This window comes from Taudactylus pleione, unplaced genomic scaffold (genome assembly GCF_031769625.1).
Source record: "Taudactylus pleione unplaced genomic scaffold, aTauple2 ptg000019l, whole genome shotgun sequence".
Classification (NCBI taxonomy): domain Eukaryota; kingdom Metazoa; phylum Chordata; class Amphibia; order Anura; family Myobatrachidae; genus Taudactylus; species Taudactylus pleione.
The window spans coordinates 3,532,950-3,559,437 of NW_028284421.1; the positions used below are offsets into that span (position 1 = coordinate 3,532,950).

Sequence of the window (26,488 nt, forward strand, 5' to 3'; positions counted from 1 at the left end):
ATCATAAATCCCTAGCCGGCATTTCGCTGTCGGGATTGTGACCTCATATGACTACATCCCATCTGACAGGAGCAACAACTATAGCCTGTAATATTCTAAGTAGAAAACTTCTGTTGGTAGAGCGATGTCTCCTTTTATTCCTGGCCTGATTCAAACAGTGGTGTAGCTTCTACAGGGCGGGCGTTCGATAACTATACTCACGGAATTCCTACACACTATTCAGAGTGTGCTGTCATGTCATCTAGTCTCCCCCTGTTCCTCACATAGCAGTGTGCACCCTGCTGCTTTTAGCTCTGGGCAGTCTACATGGATTGGGTGTAAAAAAAAATGGGTAACCATTTATCAGACACAAGAGCATGAACACCTTAGTGTCTTGGCATCCAGGTCAATCTTTTATAGTCGTTTTAAGTAAATCCATGCTCTGCACCATCTGGTACTTCCAGCGCAACATGGTGGATTGCTATCAGACAGTAATCGCTAAAGTCTAATGCAAGCTGAACACAAAAATTCTGAGGGTCACCCCAACAACTTCTAATGACATTAGCTTTTTAGGGGAAGAGTTTGAGAATCTAACGGTATCTATAGAACCCGCCTGGCAATGTTTAAGAAACCTATAAGTCACAAACATTAAAACACATTTTTCAATATAGCAGTTACTGGAAATAGGGGATGCCAAGCAGTCTTAACTTAAGAGCTCCTTCAAAACACATTTCTTTAGCCTAACCCAGTGGTTCCCAAACTGTGCGCCGTGGCATCCTGGGGTGCCTCAGGACACTTGCAAGGGTGCCTCAGGTTGGTGGTCCAGCACCATATCAAATTATTTATGGTCAATGTAATGTAAATATGTGGACAAACAGAAGCGCAAACCTGACCACCACCACATAACTGAGCCTAAGGATGACAGATAAGCACAATTCACTTCACTTTACTACATTTTTGTTCTGAATTTCTCAATAACAAACGTTTAGCTTAGGGGTGCCGTGAAAACAATGCTGATACTCTAGGGTGCCGTGATTCAAAAAAGTTTGGGAACCACTGGCCTAACCTATCAAACTTCGACACCTGCTCCTTAATCTCCCTAGGCTATTTTACTGAATCAGTTTGCAAACTACTTACATTTCTGCTTTTTCTGTTCGTAAACAGCCTACTGATTCCCAAAGCAGTATAGCTATGTGACTGGCTCTTACAGCCCACCAAGTACTTTTTTACCATTGCAATCTGGTTGGACCAATGAAGTTCATTCAAACCCGCTCGCAAGATGCGATCGCTCGCTGGCAAAAAGGGGCCAGATATTTAAATTAAGCGCTCGCACTGCGTCGCGTAAGGACGCCCACTGTGTTAGTGAGCTACGGCAACGTGCGTTCGCAAGTGTCTGAAGACGCCCCCTTGCCTTTCGCTACACACGTCATCTCCGGGAAATGTATGATTAATCAGGACCATCGTGAGCCATTGGAGCTGCTCGCAGCCCTTGGGATAGCCTTTCCCCGCCGCAAGCACTGCGATCAGCGCGGGCTGAAATACATGCAGATGACGTGTTCAATGACGCTACTTTGATAATTATGCACGCCCTTTAAACTGCGTTTTGGCGGACTGACACGCCTGCGTTCGCACATCCTCTTCCCCATTCACAAGCAACTTCCCCTGTTACCACCCACAAACGGCACTGTCACTCAAAGTAGCGACTTGATAGTGGCTTACGAGCTACCAAAATCAGTTAGCAACGAATGGCTTGTGCACTGCGAATTGTACGCAGGCGCAGATGGGCAAAAATCGCTCACAGCGAGCGGGTCTGAATCAGGTCCAATATTCAAAGCACTGTTTTCCAAATTTAAAATGCTTTTTCGCATAATTGATCTAATACATGTCAAAAGGAAAACATTTTAGTGTAAAACTGCAAAAAATACATACAAGATAAAAGGTAAACAAATCTATAATTTATACTATAGTCACTGTCCATAGTGGTATATTACTAACAAAAGAAGGCAAAGGTATGTGCATTAGAGAGGAGATGGATCAAACCCTCTAAAGAGGACTGGTGGAGAAATTGCCATAGCAACTAATCATCTTTTATAGAATGTACTAGATAAATGAAAGCTGATTGGTTGCTATGAGCAACGTTTCCACCTTTTAGAAGGTTTGATTCATCTCCCCTTATAAGAGGTCATCTTATCACAACAAACATACAATGCTTTTTCAGATTACTGTACCAGCAAAAACAAACGGGGTATAATCTGCATAAAGTGACATCCTTTGGCCCACTAGCAGTTCACACATTTTGATTCATTTTTAGGTCTTGTTTATGGACTAAAATCCCATCCATAGATTAGGTTATTGCAAGAAACCAGTAGGAGATTCTGCATTTGTATTTATAGAATGTGTGCGCCTCTTCCCATAAAACACTTGGACAGCACTGCAGTGAGTGAAAATAACTTAGGGCACAGAGTTTAGCTGAATGTTGCAATGCATTCAATACTGATCTGTAAACAAAATGGTACATGACATTGCAAAGGCTATTCTTAAATCTCTTGGACCATTTTAAGTACCCAGAGGATATTTGCACTTCAGCTAACATGCAGTATTTATATGCCCAAATAATAATTTTCTGCTTAATGTAGCATACAAAACATGTCATTTTAAGTCAAGTTTTTTTAAACTTCTTTTACAACATATGGTGCATACACACAGTCAGATTTTTCCTTCAGATATGAACGATAACGATTTAAAAATCGTTCAGTCGTTCATATCTGAAGGAAAATCTGACATATCTGACATGCCTGAACGATGGACGATCAACGATGCGCGTTCCAGTTTGTCAGATAACGATATCTGACATCTGATGTGTTGCAGTCAGACTTGGACGATTCCATTAATTTTAATGCAGTCAAAAATCGTTCAAAACTTTGGTAAAATCGTTCAAATCGTCCATCTGACAAATCTGACCGTGTGTATGCTCCAATACTGTACTTCTAATGCACATTAAAAAAAAATATCAAATGAATCAATCATCATGAATGGAACATGCTCACAAGTGTGAAGTAATAAGATGCAGCGTTCTTCCCAGAATCATTTTCTCGGATGCTTCACCTGGCACTGGCGCCACCAACCAGATAGCGCCCCGAAAGTGAGCCCTCAGCAGAGTAAAACCAGCATTGCAGTCATGTGACCAATACAAATCTCGCCAAATAGCACCCCAATGCTAGCCTAGCAATGCGGGTGCTATTGGCTGAGCCCTGTGTCTGTCAGATAACTGCAACACTAGTTACACTCTGCAAAACGCTCGCTCTGGGGGAGTAATTGATTTGGGTCTGTCTCTTAAAGACGGGGGGAGAGATCTCTGATGTTAGGGAGACCTATGACTGTCTCTCTGATCAGAGTCGCACTTCGCTTATGTAACTGACAGGTACAGTCACAGAGCTCCCTCCCATCAGAGATCCCCAGAGTTGAGTATTGCTAAAGTTATTGTTACAAGCAGTCAAGACATCCCCCCAATCATAGATCTTTTCCCCATCTTTAAGAGGCAGTGCACGGTTTGGATGGCGAGAACATTGCAGAGTGTGCAAGTTCTGCAAGAATCATTCAAAATTATTTCAAGATATTTAATTACTGCAAAGTATTACGCTGCCCCCAGTCGGCTACTACTTAATGCGACCTGGCTGGCAAACTTTTCCGGGGTTAATGAAAAGGGCTTAGTGTAATCGCTCTAAGACAATATAAAGCTGCTCAATAAATGTAAAAGAAATTCAACGTATGTAAATGAGCTGTAATGGTGTTATATAAAAATGTTTATAGCTCTGGACTCATATGGTGTTAACACCATTCACACCAGCATCATATACCCGGTCTCCACTAACACACCAAGAAAAATAGCTATAAACATTTTTTTTTAAAAAGACGCTAGTTAGCACAACGCTAACTAGCGTCTTTTCTTAATATCCTTACACTTGCACACTTACATAGGAAGGTTCCCTATCATTAAGGTTAATATCCAAGGTTTTATTAATTATGTAATAAAGTGACTGTATTTAAGATCTCAGGTTTAGTACATGATAAGCAGACAGTGTTTGGTGCCATTCTGAACCAGTTTATTTGCAGACTTCCGGTTCCATCGGCAAGGAAATTGCAACACGCGTCTGCAAATTATGGATCATAGAGAGTTAGGCATTGAAATGTACTCTGTAGTGTAACAAGTTTAGACTTGTTCTTCGGAGGGAAAACGGACACAAAGAACTGTTGGAGGCTGAACTATAACAATACAAACTGACCTATGAACTGTATCGTAACAGAAGAACCAGGAAGAAGAACCAATGGGATTATGCCAACTTGTTCTATTGTATTGCCTATCTCTGCAAGGGTTTATATGCAAGCACCCTGGATCTGTTAGTTAGTAATCTTTCTTTGCTGTTGACGGAGGTTTCATAGTTGATGCCGGAAATCTGGATTCAGAGCGCATGCGTATGTATTCGACTGTACCTTGTGATTGTATAATTTGTTTGCGCTAATTGTATTTAGATCACAGTGTGTAACTATCTGCTTTTTGGTGAATAATATCTCTTTGCGCTTTGGAACCACAATCCAAGTCTGGAAAGCAATTATTTCTTGTGCGACTTATAACGCTAAATAGCGACATTTAGGGTGTATAGATCATTAGGTATTCATATAATGGATAGAGAAAAGGATTTTATTGGTTAATCACAACCCTTTTACACCAACCAAATAACCCAGGTTATTGCCGGGTCGAGCCTCAGTGTGAACCGCTCACGAAAAAATAACCTGTGATGAATTACCCAGCAATCTTATTCGGGTTGAAAGCAGAGTTGATCCCGGGTCATGCAGCAGTGTAAACGGGTGCTAGCCGGATTATTTGACCCGCCTAGCTCCGAAAGACGCTGATTGGAGCTTCTGGGGCACTGGCAGATATCATTTGTCAGTGTCCTGCAGAGAGAGAGCGCACATGCAGCCATCGCTTGCCTGCCTAACCACCTGCACCACAGCAGTCTGACCAGCAGCCACAACAGCAGGCAGACACACAGCCTGCTAGAGCCAAAGCTGCAGTCTACACCATAGCCTGACCTGCATCTACAAACGCAGGCTGATACACAGCCTTACCAGCAGCCACAAATGCAGGCTGACACACAGCCTCAGCCAGAACAGCAGCCTGCACCACAGCCTGACTTCCAGCTTGAGCCTCACATTCAGCCTGACCCACAGCTTGTTCCTGCAGCAGCATATCTGCTCCCATGAACTGGACCGATGCAGAGTTCCAAGAGCTACTGCTCATCAGGGGAGAGGAAGAAATTAAAATGCAAGATGACCGTCACAGTTAAAGATGCGTTTGTGTAGCGCTATATAGCCCAGTAGCTGGAGTCCTGAGGGATAAAACGCACGCAGCAGCAAGTGGGAAATAAATTGAAGGTCTTGTGTAAGCAGTTCAGTAAAGTGCACGATCAGAAACGTGGTGCAGCACGCAAGGAATGGGTGCATTACAAATTGTGCTACAGTGCTTTTGGAAATACAGCGCTTACAAACCCCATAGCACGGTCCTCCTCAAGTGCACCATCCTGCTCCAGCCACCTGGAGTATAGTCATGAGATACCAGCTACACAGGCTCCCTGCCGTCCTCGCAATGCAGCGCAACATCACCGCTCCTACTGACCGACGACTCTGGAGAAGGAAGTGGGATGGATTCATCTGTGAATGCTGACAGTATCAATACTACCATAGATGAGTTAGTTGAATCAAGCTCGGAGATAGCGCAAACCAAAAAGACCCCTCCACTATGCTCTAATAGTAAGGATAAAATAAAATAAAAAAACACACACACATTACATTCACTTAAATCCAAATGGTAACTGTTGCAGAGTGCTGCTAGAGTGCAGGTGGAGACAAGACCGCAAAAGCACATGTACGCAAACACCACTGCTATCTTTATATCGCCTCAGTGCAAATTCTAATGTTGTTTTGTTTCTCCCCTTCGCAATCTACAATGTGCCGCCCAAAAAGAAGAAGCTAAACAGGACAGATCAAGCAGCTAGTGCGATGACTTGTGTGATCATGTGAATTGGACGCCAACATGCAGAGGCAGGAGGATGCTAGAATGGATCTGTTTCTAGAGTCAGAAAGGCAATTTCAGTCATTTATGGTGCAATTAATTTTGAACGCACGTTTGCTCATGGTTTTGCAAACCAATCACATCAGAATTACACAGGCCCCAGTGTACTCAGAACGCAAATATGGGCAGTACAATAGGGGGCCCAATTATTTCAACCCTAGTATTAATTAGGGGTGTGCACCGGCCACTTTTCGTGTTTTGGTTTTGGATCTGGAACTTTCTTCGTGTTTTGGATCTGGATTGGTTTTGCCAAAACCACCCTTCCGTGTTTTTGGTTCTGGGTTTTGTGTTTTGGATCTGTATTTTTTTGAAAAAAAGCATAAAAACAGCTAAAATCACAGAATTTGTGGGTTTTTCTGCTCCTATGCTATTATTAACCTCAATAACCTTAATTTCCACTCATTTCCAGTCTATTCTGAACACCTCACAATAGTGTTTTTATGTCCAAAAGGTTGCACCGAGGTAGCTGGATGACTATGCTAAGCGACACGAGTGGGCGGAACAAACACGTGGCCCATCTAGGAGTGACACTGCAGTGTCAGACAGGATGGCAGTTTGAAAAACTAGGCCCCAAACAGTACATAATGCAAAGAAAAAAAAGAGGTACAAGATGGAATTGTCCTTGAGCCATCCCACCCACCCTTATGTTGTATAAACAGGACATGCACACTTTAACAAACCAATCATTTCAGCGCCAGGGTCTGCCACACGACTGTGGCTGAAATGATTGGTTCGTTTGGGCCCCCACAAAACAAGCTGGCAATTAATCTGTCCCTGCACAAACTGGCTCTACGGAGGCAAGATGTCGTCCTCATCCTCCTTATTCACCAATTCCTCACCCTCTTCAGTGTTGTGTACATCCTCATCCTCACAGAGTATTAATTCGTCCCCGCTGGAATCCACCACCACAGGTCCCTCTGTACGTTATGTAGGCTGGTCTCCCTGGAAGAGTTGATAATTCATTTTTATGAACATCATCTTCTCCACATTTTGTGGAAGCAACCTCCTACGCCTTTCGCTGACAAGGTTCCCGGCTGCACTAAACACTCTTTCGGAGTACACACTGGAGGGGGGGCAACTCAGGTAAAATAGAGCCAGTTTGTACAGGGGCCTCCAAATTGCCTCTTTTTCCTGCCAGTACATGTACGGACTGTCTGACATGCCTACTTGGATGCTGTCACCGATGTAATCCTTTGACAGAAGCACGCTTGTTGCTGCTGCTTTGAGGATGCAGGTGCGGCTACAGCCCACACAATTTTTGTGGAGCGCACTTTGGGGGTTACACCACCCTTTAACAGACAGACGCACGCTTGTCGCTGCTGCTTTGAGGACAGTATCATATGGAGTGACAGTAGACTTGTCAGAAATTGTTGGCACGTCCTTCAGTCCGGACCAGATGTCCAAACCGGCCCTTGACTTATGACACAGGCGCACGCTTGGCGCTGCTACTGTGTTGATGCATGTGTGGCTACATCGCACACAAGTCACAAACACAGAAAAAAAATTGTTTTTTATTTTTTGGAGCACTTTGGGGGGTTACACCACCCTTTGACAGACTTATGGGACACAGGCGCACGCTTGGCGCTGCTCCTTTGTTGATGCACGTGCAGCTACAGTGCACACAATTCACAAACACAGAAAATATTTTTTATTTTGTTTGGAGTGCACTTTGGGGGTTACAGCACCCTTTAACGCTTTATTGTTTGTGGAGCGCACTTCGGGGGTTACACCACCCTTTAACAGACAGACGCACGCTTGTCGCTGCTGCTTTGAGGATGCAGGTGGAATCTAGACGGGATTTGGAACCGGGGACACACTACGTCCATCAATTGTCTAAATCCCACTGCACTAATGGCGGATACCGGACGCACGTCTAACACCAACATAGCAGTCAAGGCCTCAGTTATACGTTTTGCTTCAGGATGACTGCTGTCGTACTTCATCCTCCTCGCTAAGGACTGTTGGAGGGTCAATTGTTTAGTAAAAGTAGTGGTGTTCCTACTTCCTCTCTGGGATGATGAACAACTCCCTGCAGCAGCAACAGCACTAGGAGGAAATGGTTCTTGATCTTTCCCTATTTTATTTTTAAATCGGAGAAAGTTTGGTCCTCCATTTATGTTATATTGAAATATACGTGCGGCTAAGGCGCACACAAACACAGAAAATAATTTTTTATTTTTGTTGGAGACTAGTGCACTTTGTGGGTTACACCACCCTTTAAGAAATGAGCCAGCCGGCCCTTTACTTATGGGACACAGGCGCACGCTTGGCGTTGCTCCTTTTTTGATGCACATGCAGCCATAGTGCACACAATTCACAGAAAATATTTTTTTATTTTGTTTGGAGTGTACTTTGGGGGTTACAGCACCCTTTAATGGACAAGCCAGCCGACCCTTTACTAATGGGACACAGGCGCACGGTTGGCGCTGCTCCTTTGTTGATGCACGTGCAGCCACAGTGCACACAAATCACAAACACAGAAAAAATATATATTTTTTTGCACTTGGGGGGAGCACCCCTGATGGACAGAGCACCCCCTGGACAACACTACAGCACCCCTTTAGGACTGGGACACTGCACAGGACTTTGGAGTGGACACAGCCCCTATGGACAACTGACTGCACAACACAGTCCAGCCAGCCCCTATGGACTTTGAAGGAGTGGACACAGCCCCTATGGACAACAGCAGCACAGCACAACACTACACTACACAGCCCAGCCAGCCCTAACTCCCACCCTCCCTCTTCACTGTCCACAGCCGAGTGAGAAAATGGCGCAGACGCGGGTATCTTATATAGGATCCAAAACCCGCGAGACCCGGAAGGCGGGATGATGACGTTTTGCCTCGATTTCAGATCCGAGTCAGGCGGGAAAAGTCGAGCCTGACTCGGATCGGGGGGGGGCTCGGATTTCAGAAATCCCAACCTGCTCACCCCTAGTACTAATACAACAGAAACAAATCTAGAATCACCAGAGTACACAGTGTATAGGCAATTGCCCTAAACATGTTTTTAGTCTATTTTATAATTGTTTTTTCTATTGTGTCTGTAAAATTATAATGAAGGTACTTTTCAAATATATGCACAAGGTGGCACAGGATAAGAAGCTACATCAATATCTCTGAAGCTGTATAAATCATCAGAAAGCTGCAAACAGTGAGGAAATCAGGAATACACACGTGCTCCGTCTGCCATCATTGCTGCAATGCTGTGAGCAGTCCCCACACCTCCCTTTTGTTGCATTTTGTGACCTCATCTTTGTCAGCCCTTAAAAATGAGAGTTATGGTAAGTACCTGTGTTAACTCTCTTTCTTCGAAGTCCATAGTGTCCACAGAGTCCTTGGGGTGTAGGTGATGGAACCAATCCGGGCACCACGCAGTTAAAAGCTTTCAGCTCCCAGGATGCACTGGTCCACTCTCCCTATACCCCGCCCTCGAGCCAGAGGCACCTCATTTGGCAATAAGCCAAAGGCCGGAGGAGGATAAGAGAGAAGGAAACTGGTACACTCAAGAATCACACTCTCACTTAGAAGGACATGGGAAACGGTGACCAGCAAGAAAGCCCAAATGAAGCCAGGTGCATCAGGGTGGGTTCCCTTTGGACTTCGAAGAAAGAGTTAACCAAGTAAGTTCTTACCATAACTAATTTTCTTCTTCAGGGTCCATAGGCTCCACAGGGAGACCTTGGGGGATGTCCCAAAGCAGTCGTTTTAAGGGTGGGGACGCTCCTGCGCTGAGAGGAGAATCCAACGCCCAAAGGAAGCATCCTGAGAGGCGAAGGTATCAAAGGCATAGAACCTTAGAAAGGTCTGGACAGAAGACCACGTGACCACCTTACAAAGCTGAACAGCCGAGGCACCAAAGCGAGCTGCCCACGAGGGACCCACAGACCGAGTAGAATTAGCGTTAAAAAAAGCCGGAACAGGCAGGCCACCCTGCGTTTAAGCCTCTGAGATAGTCATACAAAGCCATCTAGCCAATGTTTGCTTAATGGCTAGCCATCCTTTCTTGTGAAATCCAGAGAGCAAATAAGGAGTCTGATTTCCTAAGGGAACTGGTATGGTCCGCATAAATCCAGAGGGTGCGGACCACATCCAAGGAGACCTGCTGAGAGGTCTGGTGATTGAAAGGCCGGGACTATAATTTCCTCAATGTGGAAACTAGAAACAACTTTAGGAAGGAACTCGGGGCCTGATTCAGACCCGCACGCAAGAACTATGCGCTCGTGAGCGGGTCGATGTTTGGCCACTGCGCATGCCGGAGCCGGCTTCCACGTGCGCATGCGTGAGACCCGGCTAACGACAGGCGCTCCGTTGCTCCGGGTCTTGCACCAAAATGGCCAGCTGACGATTTTGATTGACAGCTGGCCCTGTTTTGGAGGCGAGCCGGGGGGATGGCTGGCCAAACGGAGGCGTTCCTTGCCGTTTGGGGGCGGCCCCACTGACATCACGAGTGATGTCAGTGGGTGAGCTTCTGGCTCCAATAGAGCCGAAAGCTCACTGGGGCTTGCGGGATCGACACCATACCCACAAGGGTCTCGTCGCAAGCCCCGATGGTTGCGATGGTAGAGACCATCGCGACCATCATCTGGCCACTCGCAATAGAAAAAAAAAAAAAACTCCCTGATTCAGAGCGAGCGCTCTTTCAGAGCGTCCGGCTCTGAATCAGGCCCTCAGGGCAAGTGCGAAGCACAGCCCTGTCACGGTGAAATATCAGGAAGGGAGAGCGACAGGAGAGGGCCCCCCAATTCTGACACTCTCCTGGCAGATGCAATCGCCAGAAGAAAGAGTTGTAGCTGTTAACCACTTAAGCTCCATCGAATCTAGTGGTTCAAATGGAGGACCCTGGAGGGCCCGAAGAACTACTACCAAATCCCAACTAAGGGGGGACAAAGGGAGATTGAATCCGGAGAACACCCCGGAGGAAGGTGTGGATATCCGGAAGTGGAGCAATTCTACGTTGCTGACAGTGCAGATATATGCACTTTGAGCGAGGCCAGGCGGAGTCCGAGTTCCAATCCAGCTTCAAGGAAGGCCAGGACTGGAGATCCGAAACACCTGGGGGGGGGGGGGTCGAAATTCCTGGGACACCACCACTGGAAATATGTATGCCACACTCCGTGGTAGATCCTAGCAGAGGCATCTGCTGGCTGAAGCTGGCTTACGCGCTCGAAGCATCGTGTTGATGACAGAGCTAGAGAATTCTTTGGACCTTAGGAGGGATGTCTCAAGAGCCACGCTGTCAAAGACAGACAATCCAGGTCCGGGTAAAGGCAAGAACCCTGAGACACCAGGTCCGGACATTGAGGCAGCAGGAACGAAGTGTCGATGGAGAGACTCAGAAGATCTGAGTACCAATGACGTCTGGGCCAAGCTGGAGCCACCAGCAGGACAGTGCCTCAGTCTTGTTTGAACTTCCGAAGAACTTGAGGAAGAAGGGAGACTGGAGAAAACAGGTGGAAGGTCCACATTATTGACAGAGCGTCCACCAAGTTTGCCTCGGCATCTCTTGTTCTGGACCCGTACACTGGTAATTTGTGATTGTGTCGGGAGGCCATGAGGTCCACCTCTAAGAGGCCCCATTTGTCCATTAGGAGTTGAAACATCTCTTGGTGAAGAGACTATTCCCCTGGACGCAAGTCGTGATGGCTGAGGAAGTCCGCTTCCCAATTGAGAACTCTCGGAATGAAAACTGACGAAACGGCCGGGAGGTGACACACTGCCCATGTCAGAATGCGTGACACTTCTGTCATTGCTGCTCTACTTCGAGTGCCTCCTTGATGGTTGATGTAAGCCAACGTGGTGGCGTTGTTGGACTGAACCTGCACGGGTTTTCCGTGAAGTATGTGTTTGGCAAACTGGAGGGCCCTGTACACAGTACGAAGTTCCAATATGTTGATTGGAAGGGTTGTTTTGGCTGCTGTCCAACGACCCTGAGAAGAGTGCAGACCGGTCACTGCACCCCAGCCCCGAAAACTGGCGTCCGTTGTTAGGAGTACCCAGTCCGGGATCCAAAAGGGGCGACCCTTGGTTAGATGAGATGTCAGTAGCCACCAAGACAGACGCACCTCTGGAGAGAGCACTACAGTCTGAGCTTTGAGCTGGTGGGGTAATCCGTTCCATCTGGAGAGGATCAGCCCCTGCTGTCCTGGAATGAAATTGAGCATATTCCACCATGTCGAAGGTGGACACCATGGATCCCAGAACCTGCATCGCCAAGTGTATTGACACCTGGCAGCTGTGGAGGGATCTGCGTACTCGTAGTTGTAATGTGGAAATCTTGTCTGAAGTCAGAAAGATTATCTGCTGTTGAGAATCCAGTAGGGCCCCCAGATGACTTCTCTTCTGCGAGGGATTCAGGAAGGACCTTTTCCAATTGATTAACCATCCGTGTGCTTGTAGAAAGGCAATTGTCAGTTGTAAGTGGTGGCGAAGCACTTCTGGAGAACCCGCCAACAGGAGGCGGTCGTCCAGGTATGGTAGTAGCCGGATCCCCTGACTCCGCAGATGTGCCGCCATGATAGCCATAACTTGGAGCTGTGGACAGGCCAGAACTGGAAGTGTTGCTGTAGTATAGCTAACCGGAGATAACGCTGGTGAGAGGGCGTTATAGGAACATGTAGGTATGCATCCTGAATATCCAGTGATACCATAAAATCCCCAAGTTCCATAGACAGCCAATGACACATGATTCTCAGGCGCTTCCGTGGGGAAGGAGTCCTCAAGCGCATCGGCCCAGCTCTCTATAGCTTTAGCTACCCAGGAGATAGCCATGGACGGATGGGCAATAGCTCCTGAAAGAGAGTATATCGATTTCAGGCAAGTTTTCACCTTCCTATCTGCAGGATCCTTTAAGGAAGAAATGAAAGGCATAGGTAGTGTAGCACTTTTTATTAAACGTGTAACATGAAAATCCACCGCAGGGTGCAATTCCCATTTTTTACAATGAGCCTCAGGAAATGCATAACAGGAGGCCAAACACTTTTGAGGCTGATACCTCTTACCAGGCAATTGCCAGACAGCAGCCATGTGTTCTTCCAGCTGGTCTGATAGAGGGAATACTGTTGAAGTCACCTTTACCCGTTTAAACTGAGAGTGTTTGGATTGAGGGGCAGGCTCGTCATCCTCTTACCAATATGGATCTGACCGCAAGCACCAAGGCAGGAATAGTAATATTCGACCTAGTTTCCGCCTTTTGCAGAGGGGAATCAGGGTTACATGCACCCGCAATCTCCCAGTTGTCAGAGGACATTTCAGACTTTGAAAGTTGGGTGGACTGGGACGACAACACAGGACGCTTAGCGGGTTTCATGGGTTTCTCGCCCTGCAATATGGTCTGAAGGGCAGTAGAGGAAGCAGCCAGGCTCTTCACTGAAGTAGAGAAAACATCTACCCATGGTAGTTGCATAGCCTGTGGTAGTCCATGTAAGGGAATGACAGACTACTGTGGTACAGGAGTCGTCTGCATAAACTGTGGTAGTCTCTTTGAGGGAATGATGGTCTGCTGAGGTAACCTCATATGTGGAAAAACAGCTGGGACGCCAGGCGGCCCACAATGGAGGCCAGGACCTAAGAAAAGGCCGCCCAAGGGGGTTCCTGTACCGTTGTTTGGGGGGTTTGAGGTTTAGGGAGGATTAAAACACCTCGCCCATAACCATTCCCGAACCAAATCTTCCTCACTCAAACTTGCAGCACATAACCTGCAAGATACCTTTGTCAGACACGCAATATGGCACTGTGCAATCACATATTATATATATATATATATATATATATATATACACACACACACACACACACACAGATAGGAGAGCAAAACACTGGTCCTGACTTATGCTGGGACAAGCTGCAGGAGCCCATTGCCTAAGTATGCGACACACTGGTCCTGTCTGACGCTTTGAGCTGCAGGATCGCGGTGGCTAGAGCCTGCGCCCACACTCAGCCATCTCCGGTCTGTCCCGAGACCGGTGGTATTGACTACCTTAACTCGCGTGTCACCGCTCGCAGCACTGACCCCCAGATCCCGCCAACATCCCCAGATCAGTACTGGCGTTGAGGCACCAGAGGGGTGACAGAGTGGCAGCGCAGACGTCTCATGGACAGTCTGCTGCGCGCTCTGTTGAAGAATGAAACTAAATTAAATCATAAAAATAACAAGCTTAAGGGCTGCCTAAGCAGCCCCCTGCATGATGGTGACAGACTCCTGCCGGGCACCAACGAAACTGAGGTGCCTCTGGCTCGTGGTATAGGGAGAGTGGACCAGGGCATCCTGGGAGCTGAAAGCTTTTAACTGCGTGGTGCCCAGATTCAGTTCCATCACCTAGACCGCAAGGTCTCCCTGTGGAGCCTATGGACCCTGAAGAAGAAAGTGTCCATTTTTAATTACATCTATAGGGAAAATCAGGGATTACCTGGGTTCAGTGTAAACGGGAAGAACCCGGGTCGTGTTGCAGTTTAAAAGGGGTCTAAAGCCAGGTTGAACCAGGAATTGACCAGTGTTCAAATTCCCAGGTTGGACCCAAGATTTTGGTGTATAAGGGGTAACCAGTTGACAGTGTTAATTACCTGTTCACAGGTAATAGTGACCCGTTCACAGTGTTAACCTGTTGACATACAATGTTAGCGTTCAGGGGGATGAGTACACATGTGCTTATACAATAGACATATTGCACGTGGGGGTGGGTGCAGCCAGTAAATTACACAAAGCAATAAAACTTGAAACAATGAGTATGCAAAATGAAACATTTTGGAATAATTGTACACAGATAGTGGTTCAGAGCAGTCAGTATTATGATAAACCGTGTGCAATCTGGTATCCTGGTTAAGGAATGGTATTGCAGAGAGCCAGGTCCCACTGTGCTGCTAGGAGATGTATACAATTCCAGTCTAATGCTGGTTTTCTTTAAATGAGTGTGCGTCTTCAGTTACCTCAGTTTGTGATGTAGTCGGCAGCCTGTGGCAGTGTGGAGGGTTGGCTTGCCTGCCTTTCAAGAGATGCTGTAGACACATACCTGTTTAGGAGGACTGTTGGGCAATAATCTATCCAGAGGGCCTCTGGTCAAATAGGCGTTGTCATGAATTGCTTGGGTGCGGAGCTTTCCATGAGGTGTCTTATGATAACATTATTTTTTTTCTTTGTAGTGACTGCGGTCAGGGATATTTATATTATATGCTATTATGCTTGAATAATTATTATGAACACTTTACAAATATTTTTTAAGCATTGGTCAATATCTACCGCAGACTCGAACACAACTTTTTTTTGCTACTATCTGTGTTTATGTTTGTGTTAGTATGTTCTTCTCATATTTGCACACTGGAAGGTTAATTGTCCTCTTGCAAAAAATGAACTCGTGTATGTGTGTTTGTGTGTGTGTATAATCATACCCTGCAACAGTTTTAGCATGCCCTAAGAGCAAAACTGTGGCAGAACATGACGGGCTATGCAGTTCCACAGTAGCTGGGTGGTCGCATGTTAAATTCCCCTGATGTACACGTTGTAGGGAATATAGATTGTAAGCTCCACTGGAGCAGGGACTGATGTGAATGACTGCAATATTCTCTAAAGTGCTGTGTTATATGCACTACATAAACATTTCAGACGGATCTCCTGCATCCAGCATGTGGTAGGAAGAGCTCGCTGATAAAAGTGGGGAGGTGCAATAGATACCCATTAATTTGTACGAATAGTCGCATTAGCACTTTGTTTGCCATCTATCCACATTGCAAATGCTGCCGCGTATAGACCTGCATGCGACTCAGAATTATGCCCAGTGTGACAACTATGGAAGAATTACTGAAACAAAAGAGGTCCGATACAAATATTTAAATTTAAAAAACAAAAACCTAATAGAAATGCTGACAATTCAAGATTTGTATCCCCCAAACATTTTTTAGATGCTGGAATAGATTTCTCTTGGCCGGTTGTAAACTACAATGCTTGGACTAGGTTAAAAACAAAGTATACATTTGACAAGATAATGATGCTGTTTAATAATACTTTCTATACAACAAGCTGGTAAGAATGAACTAGACTGGCTCCTTTAGCTGAAAGGGTTATACCATTTATATGCAACATCCTTAGTTTTAAGATGCTCCAAAATAATAATTTTAAGACAGAAACAGTACAAACTCAAAAAGAATATACTGAATCCAAAACTTTAAAATAAGTGAATAAAGAGGACAATACAGTTCATTAAAGTTGAAAGTCTATTTTGTTCTCTAAAAGAAAACACATGCCAACACAGGGATATCAAAACCACATTACTTATTTTTTTTCTAAATTAGTTATATTTAAATTATCTATTACAGGTTGAGTCTCCCATATCCAAAATGCTTGGGACCAAGGGTATTTTGGATATCGGAATATTCCGTATTTTGGAATAATTGCATACCATATTGAAATGTCTTAGGAATAGGACCCAAATCTAAACACAGAATGCATTTATGAATCATATACACCTTATATACACAGCCTGAATGTAATTTTATACAATATTTTCAATAATTTTGTGGCTCAAACAAACTGTGTCCATACATGAAATTCATATATGATTCATATACACCTTATACACACAGCCTATAGGTGATTTTATACTTTATTTGTAATAATTGTGTCCCTTAATAAAGTTTGTGTACATTTAACCATCAAAAATTTCACTCTCAGTCATGCTAAAAATATTCCGTATTTCGGAATATTCCGTATTTTGGAATATTTGGATATGAGAGACTCAACCTGTATAAACAATCAAAATATTGTAACCAACAATTATAGCACAGATTACAGTTAAGAGAAAAATACAAGCTGCAACTTGGTGACAGTGACATTTGTCAGTTTGATTTTCCTATTTTACACAATAGAGCAAGAGTTATACAGTTACAGGTTACATTTCACACTGAATTTCAGAAAGCCATCCTTAACAAGCTGTTGATTTTTGACGCTGGAAACTTGATATTATGCTACTATCGGTTTTAACCTAGGGACACAAGCAAAGAATGTTCAGACCTTTCAGTGATAGCAGGGCCTGACCAAATTACTGATTTAATTTCATGACTGCTGTGTACAGATAGCTGGCATTACTAAATGCTGCTCTAATATCAACTTGTTAAATTTGAAACCACACTCAGCATATCAGTATACACGACCAGACTAACTGGAGTCAAGTGAAATATTTTGGGAGCTGTTTATTTTTAACTTGGTTACAATGTTGTACTATAGCTGTATTGAACACATTCAAAATGAAGGCTGAACTTTCAGCGTAAGACTTATTTTACTGCAACTGATTAAAACAAATGTTAATATATTAAAGATAATTATATAAATATATAAAAGGGCATCTAAAATAAATATAAAAAATTAATCTAGTTCTGGTTCTTACAAAACAAAAAAAAAACCCAAGCAACACAGCAACATACAAAAACAATACTATAAAAAGTAGACTTTTTCATTAAAACAAAGACAAAAAAATAAAAAGATTCCAAAACAATCACATACTATAAAATGCAGATTACTAAACCAGGATATCCCAAACATACTGATAAATGTATTGTTCATTTGATGTAAAGTGAAGAGACTTTGGGCCAAATTCAATTATCCCAGTTAAGATAACAAGGGTGAAAAAGGATGCTAGCCTCAGGCTTTAAAGCCCGGGGCTATTCAATTAGAGTCCTTTTTTCACTCAGGCGGCTTGTTAGCGCCCATAAATTCAACATGTTGATCAGACCCCGAAAAAAAACTACCGGCTGCCTTCAGGGCTAAATGAATAGCTCCGGGGGACCAATTAGCATGCGGTAATCACCGTAGCTAATTGAATTCACCCCTTTGAGTCAAAAAATGCAAACCTAATGATAAGATCTTCATTAACAAGTGTCAAAACCTATAACATGGGAAGCAATGCCAACAGTTAAAAAAATAAAAATAAAACACCTACCTTGTAGCATTTCACAAACGGCTTACCGGACCCATCACTAGGGGGGTTTCTTATAGATTGTCTTTTAAAGCTACTAATCCGGCTTTCACTTCCAGGTGCAAACTGTATGTGCAAATGGGATGACCCTAACTTTGGATAATTATATTTAAGACTAGAAGTGGAAAGTTTTGGGGGAGGTCCTTCAGATACACTTCTGTGAAAAAGATGGTTTGATTTGTTATTAGGAATACTTTTGTACCCATGTTCTCCATTAATCGTGATCTGGCATTCAGCAATTTTATTTGAAGAACAACATGAGGAAGTACTGCGTAATAGGCGGATGTGATGATGTGACTGAGTTCCATTGTTGAGCTTGGATTCCTCAACATGCCCGCTCGATTTGACCTGGTCTCCAGTAGTTTTGCTGTCTGTCAACAATGGTCTCTGGTGAGAAACGTGTACTGAAATACAAGGAAATCCATCCTCTACAGAATGTTTCTTCTGAAGGCCAGGTGATGGATAGGCACCCCCTTGTAAGGAGTCATTCAAGTAAAGTGGTTTAACATCTCTAGCTTCACCAACAGTGCAAGGGTTTTTGGAAAGGCGAACTCCATTGACAGCGGTTGAAAGAAATCCCTTAGATAATGTCTGCTCTTCATTTTGTGCAAGCTCGTTAGAACAAAGCATAAACTGGTAGGAGGTTTGATAGGGGCCTCTGTTCAATGGAGGGCTCAAAGTAGTTGGAGAGGTTGGAGGTGTCTCAGAAGGGCTTCGAGGGAAAATAACCAATGAAGAACATCGTCGGAGAGGAAGTTTTGTTTTCTTTCTTGATGGCAGACTTGCCATATTCACCTTTTTGTCTAGTTCATCTTGGTCAAAAGGAAGTGTACTTTTACATCTAGATAAAACCTGTTGAACACGATTGTTTTTGGAAGAAATAATTTGTGCATTCAAACCAGATGCATTGCTATTGAGCATATTACTAAAATAACTGGCATCACCTAGAGAAAGAGTGCAGCTACTATTGTCACTTAAAATACTATTTGTACATGAATCAATATCACTTGTGGTACTTGTACACGATCCATAATCGCTGCTGTTGCTACTAAATGATCCATTGTCACTTGTAGCAATGCTACAGGAACTGCCGTTTTCAGTTGAGGCATTATTTGGGAAACTGCTGTCATTTACCACTGGGTGACAGTTAAAATTCCTGCTCATATTAGAACTACAATTTATCCCATCCTTGTAAGCACTGACAAATGAAATGTCTTCTGAACCAAGTTCTGTGTTGCCAGATTGAGGACATCTATTTTTGCTGGGCTGTAAAGAAATCTGCACAGATGTGCTTTTTTTGCTAGGTGGTGAAACAGAATTACCTTGCTGCGACTGAACAAATTCTGGTGAAGATGAAAGCTGTACGGTTTGCCGCGGAGAGAGCCTCATCTGTATAACACTCGGGGCTGCCGATCGGGTGAGTCTTTGAAAGCACATGTGGATATCACTATCCGGGCCATCTCCAGAGCTTTCTGGCAATGGATCAGTGTTACTTCTTCTGGTAGCAAAATGTAGTCTTAACCGACGTGCCATTTGTTCTTCCTGAACATATTACTAATTCAGAAGTGCGATTCTCTCTCTCTCCAGGAGCAGACCAGAAGCAGCAGTAAAACATGTAGAACGTTTGTATTACACTGCAGGGATACACACAAAAGTGCCTCATGTGTCCCGGTCAAACACAGGAAAATGATGAGCCACAGGGTACAGCAGTGCACGTCATGAGACAAACAAACCATTCCTGACTCCACGGTTTCTAAATCATCTTGGATTGCTTGTACTCCAACTGCATTCACTTACCAAGCACTTGATTTCTAGCGACCTTTAAGCTCAGCTCTGCTGCTGCACACTGGCTGATACACTGCCAAGCTTGATTCAATTATACCTTCTCCAATATGCATGAATGAGTCCTTCCCAAAAACAACAGTGTGCTTGCATTTCAAACCTAGCTGTAGTTTACTGCTTTAGTCGCCCTGGCTAAACACGTCTATAGTTTCCTCTGCAGTGTAAAGGCTCTAATATTTTTACCCATACATATAGTGTTACAGGAAGTAGCAGGGAACAGAGCTCCACATAATTGAGTATCAAAGTTGGGATTGAATTACCCAAAAACTATCCATAATAGGAAACTATTGAAGATTCTGCTATGCAGGAAACCAACACTGGTATTCATTTCAATTTCAAGTAACAGAAAAAAACATTCCAATTTTTTTTAAAGTTTTAAATAGAACTGAATGTTTAAAAGAATGGTCTATGCAGTGTTTGCAGCTCTATGGAGAATGGTTTAAAACATTTTGCATACATACATAGTGAGTGTGAATTTGTGTAATGTTGGCAGATCCTCTTTTTATAAATGATTTGCATTTTAACATGAGAGTTCCATCCTCACTCAACAGGATTTTTTTTTTCCAGTAATGAGAGAGAAATAAATAAATAAATATATATATATATATATATATATATATATATATAGATAGTAAATCAATAAAGCTGCGTCACTCGGGAGACTGATTATCAAATAAATATATTAAATGGTGTCACAAAACAAATACCGAAACAGGAGCTCAGTGCTCCAAAACGTCGGTATTTGTTTTGTGACACCATTTCATATATTTATTTGATAATCAGTCTCCGAGTGACGCAGCTTTATTGATTTACTACACAAATCCTTTGCTGAGGGCACCGGAGCCAACTGTCCATAGGAGAGGGAGTGCCGGACCGCAGAGACTTCTGTATATATAGTAAAGTAACGCCATTTTTTAATACGCTTATGATCCTACATATAAAAATATGCATAATGTTTTAAAGGCAATAAAATAAAATATAAGTAGTGGTGTCATTATAAACATACTTTTTGTGTTGCAGTCGTAGTATATACAAAAAACAAAAAGGAAAATTAGCTGAAAATATTTGTTTTCAGAGCAGATAATATGGCTCTTTACCATAAACTGAACTAAGGCGTCACCTAGTGGTACAAGGAGGATATACATTTCCTTTAAAAATGTACTGTGTGATTCCTGTTACTTTTTTCTTAAAGTGGAAATTGACAAAACATATTCTTACTTTAAAAATATTCATATACATATAACAGTTTAGAAATTAAACATTTTATGGATAGGTGATTAAAAAACACAACAACAAAACCCAATACATCATCACACATTGCTTTGCTCAAAAAAAAATTACTGCATGGTGTTGGTTCAAGGATGGGGTTCGCACAGACTTCCAATTGGCCAGAATTGTACAGGGTGTCATAAATATACCACAATCGCCCCACTACTGCTGCAGGATAGGTTTTAATTTCAAGGCTTTGCATAATTTCCCAGTGTTTGAATAGATTTTCCTCCCTCATTCCTAAAACATATTGTACTTGTAGGGTGATTGGCTGCTGGCAAAAATTAGTGCATATGTATCTACATGTGATACGGAATATAGATTGTAAGCTTCACTGGGGCATGGACTGATGTGAATTACTGTTATATTAAATAATAATAATAGTACTACTAACGTGTTGTATAAACGTACTGTCTTTCCAGCTTCCATTAACAAAAGTACAGTGGTGCTGGAAGCTTCCACCTCCCTGGTTGTTCAATGCACAGTGGGTGTACGCAAGTTGGGGTGCCTTGACTGCTATGGAGTGCAGGGAAAGTGAGAAGGCAGAGCTTGGAGCCACACAGTACACAGTGAGTAAGTGCACTTAACACAACACTGCCACAGAGTACAATGTTAAAATATGTAAAGGATTCAGGTTAATTCACATGCAAGGTAAGTGATTCAACATATACAGGTTTAAGTGACAGGGGTTTGGATTATCCCCAGCCGACATGTGTAAAAGCTATAAAAAGGGCAGTAAAGACCCATGTAAAATGTATGTGAGTGTATCACCACTACCTTTCAGTGATGTGTAACAGGTCTTAGCAGCTGTTATTGAGCATTAAACATTACCATTCTTCTATCATGCTATATTTCTGCAAGTGACCTATAGCTACTGAAATCCTGGACCTATTGATAATTGTTAGCACTAATGTTCCATTCTAATGTCCTTAGGTTAAAGCCAACACTGTGTACTACCATCCAGTCCTTACCTAGAGTAAGCGGTCAAGTGACCCCAGCCACAAGTCACCTGCAAAGAAATGCTGCAACAGCTACATACGCGCCATTCGGAAACAAGTGGTTCTCAGGTATTACAGTATCCTAGTGGTGGCATCGACTTTTTTCCTACAACTGAGGCACAATGATGGGGTGCAGGATGGGGTGCAGTTGACAAAATCTGAGAGCACCTGGTGGCTCAGCAGCACCAGTAAAAGTGGCCAGTGAAGCAGGTTATTGACAGTAAGAAGCAGCCCTAAAACAAAAATCTTTAAAATTCCCTGTCGAAAGATTGTCAGCGTAAGCCCATATCATCACAATGTGTGTGTATTTTTCTTTTCTTTTTCAATACTGTAATACAGGTTCAGTCTCCCATATCCAAATATTCAGAAATACATAATAATTTTGGCATGACAGAGTGAAACCTTTGATTTTTGATGGTTCAAATGAACACAAACTTTGTCTAAGGCACAAATTATTAAAAATATTGCATAAAATTACCTTCAGGCTGTGTGTATGAGGTGTATATGAGACATAAATTAATTTCATTTCTGTACACAAACTTTGCTTGAGCCACAAAATTATTGAAAATATTGTATAAAAATTACCTGCCGGCTGTGTGAATAAGGTGTATATAATGGAATCAGTATGATTTACCGCTGGCCGAATGCCCGGCGGTTCAAATCCCGACAGGTAAGTATATTTTCTATTTACTAACCTAACCCCCCCCCCCCCCCCCCCGGTGCCTAAACCTAACCCCCCCCATCCCCGCTGCCTAAACCTAAGTCTCCTGGGGGGGTCCCTAACCACCCCCCCGGGGGTGCCCAACCCTAACCCCCCTTCCCCTAGCCTAACCCTAACCTCCAGGGGGGTGTCTAACCCCAAGTCCCACCGGGAGCCCCTAACATAACCCACCCCCCTCGGCTGTCCCCGCCCGGCTTACCCTTGATCGGTAAGCCGGGTGTCGGGCTCCCAGCATAGGTCTAATGTCAGGCGTTGGGATTTCGACGCCTGTCATTAGACACTTTCTAGGATAAGACAGTCAGGAAGCCAGTGGTCGGGATTTCGTCCGTCGGCTTCCTGACTGCTTCCCGTATAACACACATAAATGCATTCTGTGTGTATATTTGGGTCTCATTCCCAAGATATTTCATTATATTCCAAAATATTGGATTATGGATTATTCCCCAGCATTTTGGATATGGGAGACTCAACCTGTAGTATGAGAACTATTAGCATTAAGACCACAGTTTGATTTATACAGATGTTGGAAGTGTAAATTGTTAGACAATATCAAACTTTTACAATTACTTATGTCCCAAATGGTTTCAAACACAAGCAGCTACTGTATCTTGTTTATGTACTTTGCAAATAAAGCCAGCAGTTTTTAATGGCTGGCAATAGTGCCTGCCCTTTTCAGTTAGGAAAAGAGCCAACTTTAACTAGATAGCTTTCAAGAGCAGACAATACTTTTCCACAAAGATCATGGAAAAATAAATTTGGGCAAGGCCTTAAACCGACAGCAAAATCCATGTCAACTTCTGCTCAGCTTAAAAGCAGAGCAACAGGATAACAGTCCCATGTGGCCACACGTGGGGGGAGCGGGGGGCAGTCCCATGTGGCTAGGCTACATGTGGATGATTAAGCTGGATCAGACCCATCTGCTGGTTGTCTTGTTTCACTTCTGGTCTCACAAGGACTTTCAGTGTGAGCAATAAATAGCTCCAAAAAGAATTTACCAAAATGCCCCATAATTGTCCTTTTGATTAATACATTACCAAGCAGCAAATTAATTTTGCATCTACGTACTCTGCCTTCCATTTTGCAGCTACTGCCCGGCATTAGCTGATCTAATTTTCTTAGGACCAATGGTGGATTAGTACAAGGCAGTTATTAAAATGTAAGAAAAAGGTATGCTTGACCATAAACTTTCCTCCCAAGCATATATTACAAATCTATTAGAACTATTATGATCGAAAACAATTAATGCTCTTAAATTCTATGACTATATCTGACCTCTCAAGTCTCATATTGGAAAGTTTAACAATGCAGTTACTGAGAACATACTTGAAATGTGAAAGGTTGAATAATGAAAACAAATCAAGCAATTAATAGTCAAGACGACCCGGTGTCCAGTATGTCAGGGCAACCCATCAGTTGAGCCACAGAACATTCATGGTTAAAGGATATATTTCAAAGCAGACATCTGTATATTGGCAATGGAACCACAGTTACTGACTCTGCCACTGTGGCAATTTATTTAACTCAAAGACCCAATAATTTGCTATAACTGCAGTTGACCATCAGGCAGAAGAAAGAAAGGGGGGGTAATAGATGGAAGGACCACTGTGGCTTGAATGTTTTTGACTTAAGATATCCAATTAGGCATTGGATTTGCAAAATATACATAACTTCATCATGATTGCAGATCAGCATAGTCAATTATTCATTGTTCAACCAGGATTGCTAGAAATTCATATTTAAAATATACATAACTTCATTAAAAAAAAAAAAAAAAGTTTTTCTTTTAAGGAAGAAAAAATGCGTGAAAGCAGCCAATTCAGGGATTATAATTACTAAAGCGCGGGTTTTTAGAAGTGGCAATATCGCTCATAGCAATCAGATTCTAGCTATTATCTTCTATAAGCGGATTGATAAATGTTAAGTAGAATCTGATTGGTTGCTATGGGCAACATGATTGATGGCCATGGGCAACATCTCCACTTCTAAAAATCCTCACTTTAGTAAAGAGCCCCAGAAGAAAATAGAGGTCGTCCTGTCCTAAAAATGTTACTATTATGCATTAAAAAGGTAAAATCATTGTAGGAAATTTGAACCCTGGTCGTAAATAATGATACATTTTCAATCAACCAACATTATAAGGGAGGAAAAGTTAAAAAAAAAAAAAAAAAAAACATAGGTTTGTGCAAGATTAATTAGCTATCCTAACCCCAATATAATATAAATACCTACCAAACGGTTTTCATCAAATACTTCAAATAGAAGTCTGTGCTTTTGTGGATACACCTGAAAAATAAAATAAGGCGTAAAAATCGTAATACATCATAAAACCATTTATATAAACATACACTGTTGTTGGGAGAAAGTTTAGGCACCTGTGACTAAGGCCCTGATTCAGACCCACTCGCAAGCGGCTGTCCGCTCGCAAGTGGGTCGATGTTCTGCATTGAGCATGCGCACGACGGAGGGAGCCCCGTCGTGCGCATGCGCCAGACGCGGCGAGCGAAGGAAAGTCCTTCGCTCGTTGTGTCTGATCAAAGGGGGCGTGCTGTCGATGTTGATTGACAGCACGCCCCCTTTGGTGGGCGTGCCTCCCTGACGGGGGCGTTCCTAAGGGAACGCCTCCCATCAGAAGCCGGCCCACTGACATCACTAGTGATGTCAGTGGGAGTGATTTTGGCTCTGATAGAGCCAAAATCACTCCGGGCCTTGCGGTTGAAAACCTAAACCGCAGGCTCCGGCTCGCAGTTTCGATGGTCACTACCATCGCGGCCATCAAACTGCACGCTCGTATAGGCTGTGGGTGGTGACCCACAGCTATACGAGCGTCCAGGAGGACGCCCCATAGTTATGGAGGACGGCCCTCATTCAGAGCGTGCGCTCTGCTCAGAGCGTACAGCTCTGAATGAGGGCCTAAGTTTCAACAACATTAAATACAACACTTTTCAGCAAAGCTAAAAGCAGAAAAATGTATGCTGATTTTACAAAATAAAACAAAGCAAAGTGAAGTTTGTGCATACCAGTACCTTAGGCAGACATGACATCTTCTAAGCGTTCCTTAAGGCACACATCCACTAGACGATTAAATTGAGCGTTTGAACGATAACTATCGTTATCGTTCAATAATCGTTCACAAATAGTTTGAAAATCGTTAAGAAAAATTTCTAAAACGACCAGCGATGCGCGCTCCCGCTGGTCGTTTAGACATCCATCATCAGACAAATATATTGTACAACCTGACGATAACGTCAGGTTCAACATGTTTGCAGATGATTGATATGCCTACACTGAATGACTGTTCGTTCAGTGTAGGCACATCACAGACTAACAACTGCACGATTACAATGTCGTAATCGTGCAGACGTTTGCCTGTTTTCTAGTGGATGTGTGCCTTTATAGACCAGGAGTAGCCAACCTCAGTCCTTGAGAACTGCTAACAGTTCACGTTTTCCAGACTACCTAGCTGGTGCACAGGTGTGTTCATCACGCACTAACAGATTTGAAACGCTCCACAGGTGGAGCTGATTATTTCACTGGTGATTCTGTGAGGAGACCTGGAAAACATGCACTGTTGGTAGCTCTCGAGGA

The 26,488-nt window shown here is 43.4% G+C and overlaps 1 protein-coding gene across 5 annotated transcripts in view; it reads right to left on the bottom strand.

The window, feature by feature from the left end:
* NEDD4 (NEDD4 E3 ubiquitin protein ligase) overlaps positions 1 to 26,488 on the bottom strand; it is a 214,661-nt gene that overhangs the window by 94,631 nt on the left and 93,542 nt on the right. For 3 of the 5 annotated variants that reach the window (XM_088445051.1, XM_088445042.1, XM_088445054.1), the window contains exon 5: positions 25,133 to 25,186. In XM_088445051.1, coding sequence (XP_088301177.1) covers positions 25,133 to 25,186 — 54 coding nt within the window. Of the gene's footprint in view, positions 1 to 18,037; positions 20,059 to 25,132; positions 25,187 to 26,488 lie in introns of those variants that run through there. The other 2 variants (XM_088445031.1, XM_088445022.1) reach the window with 2 other exon arrangements.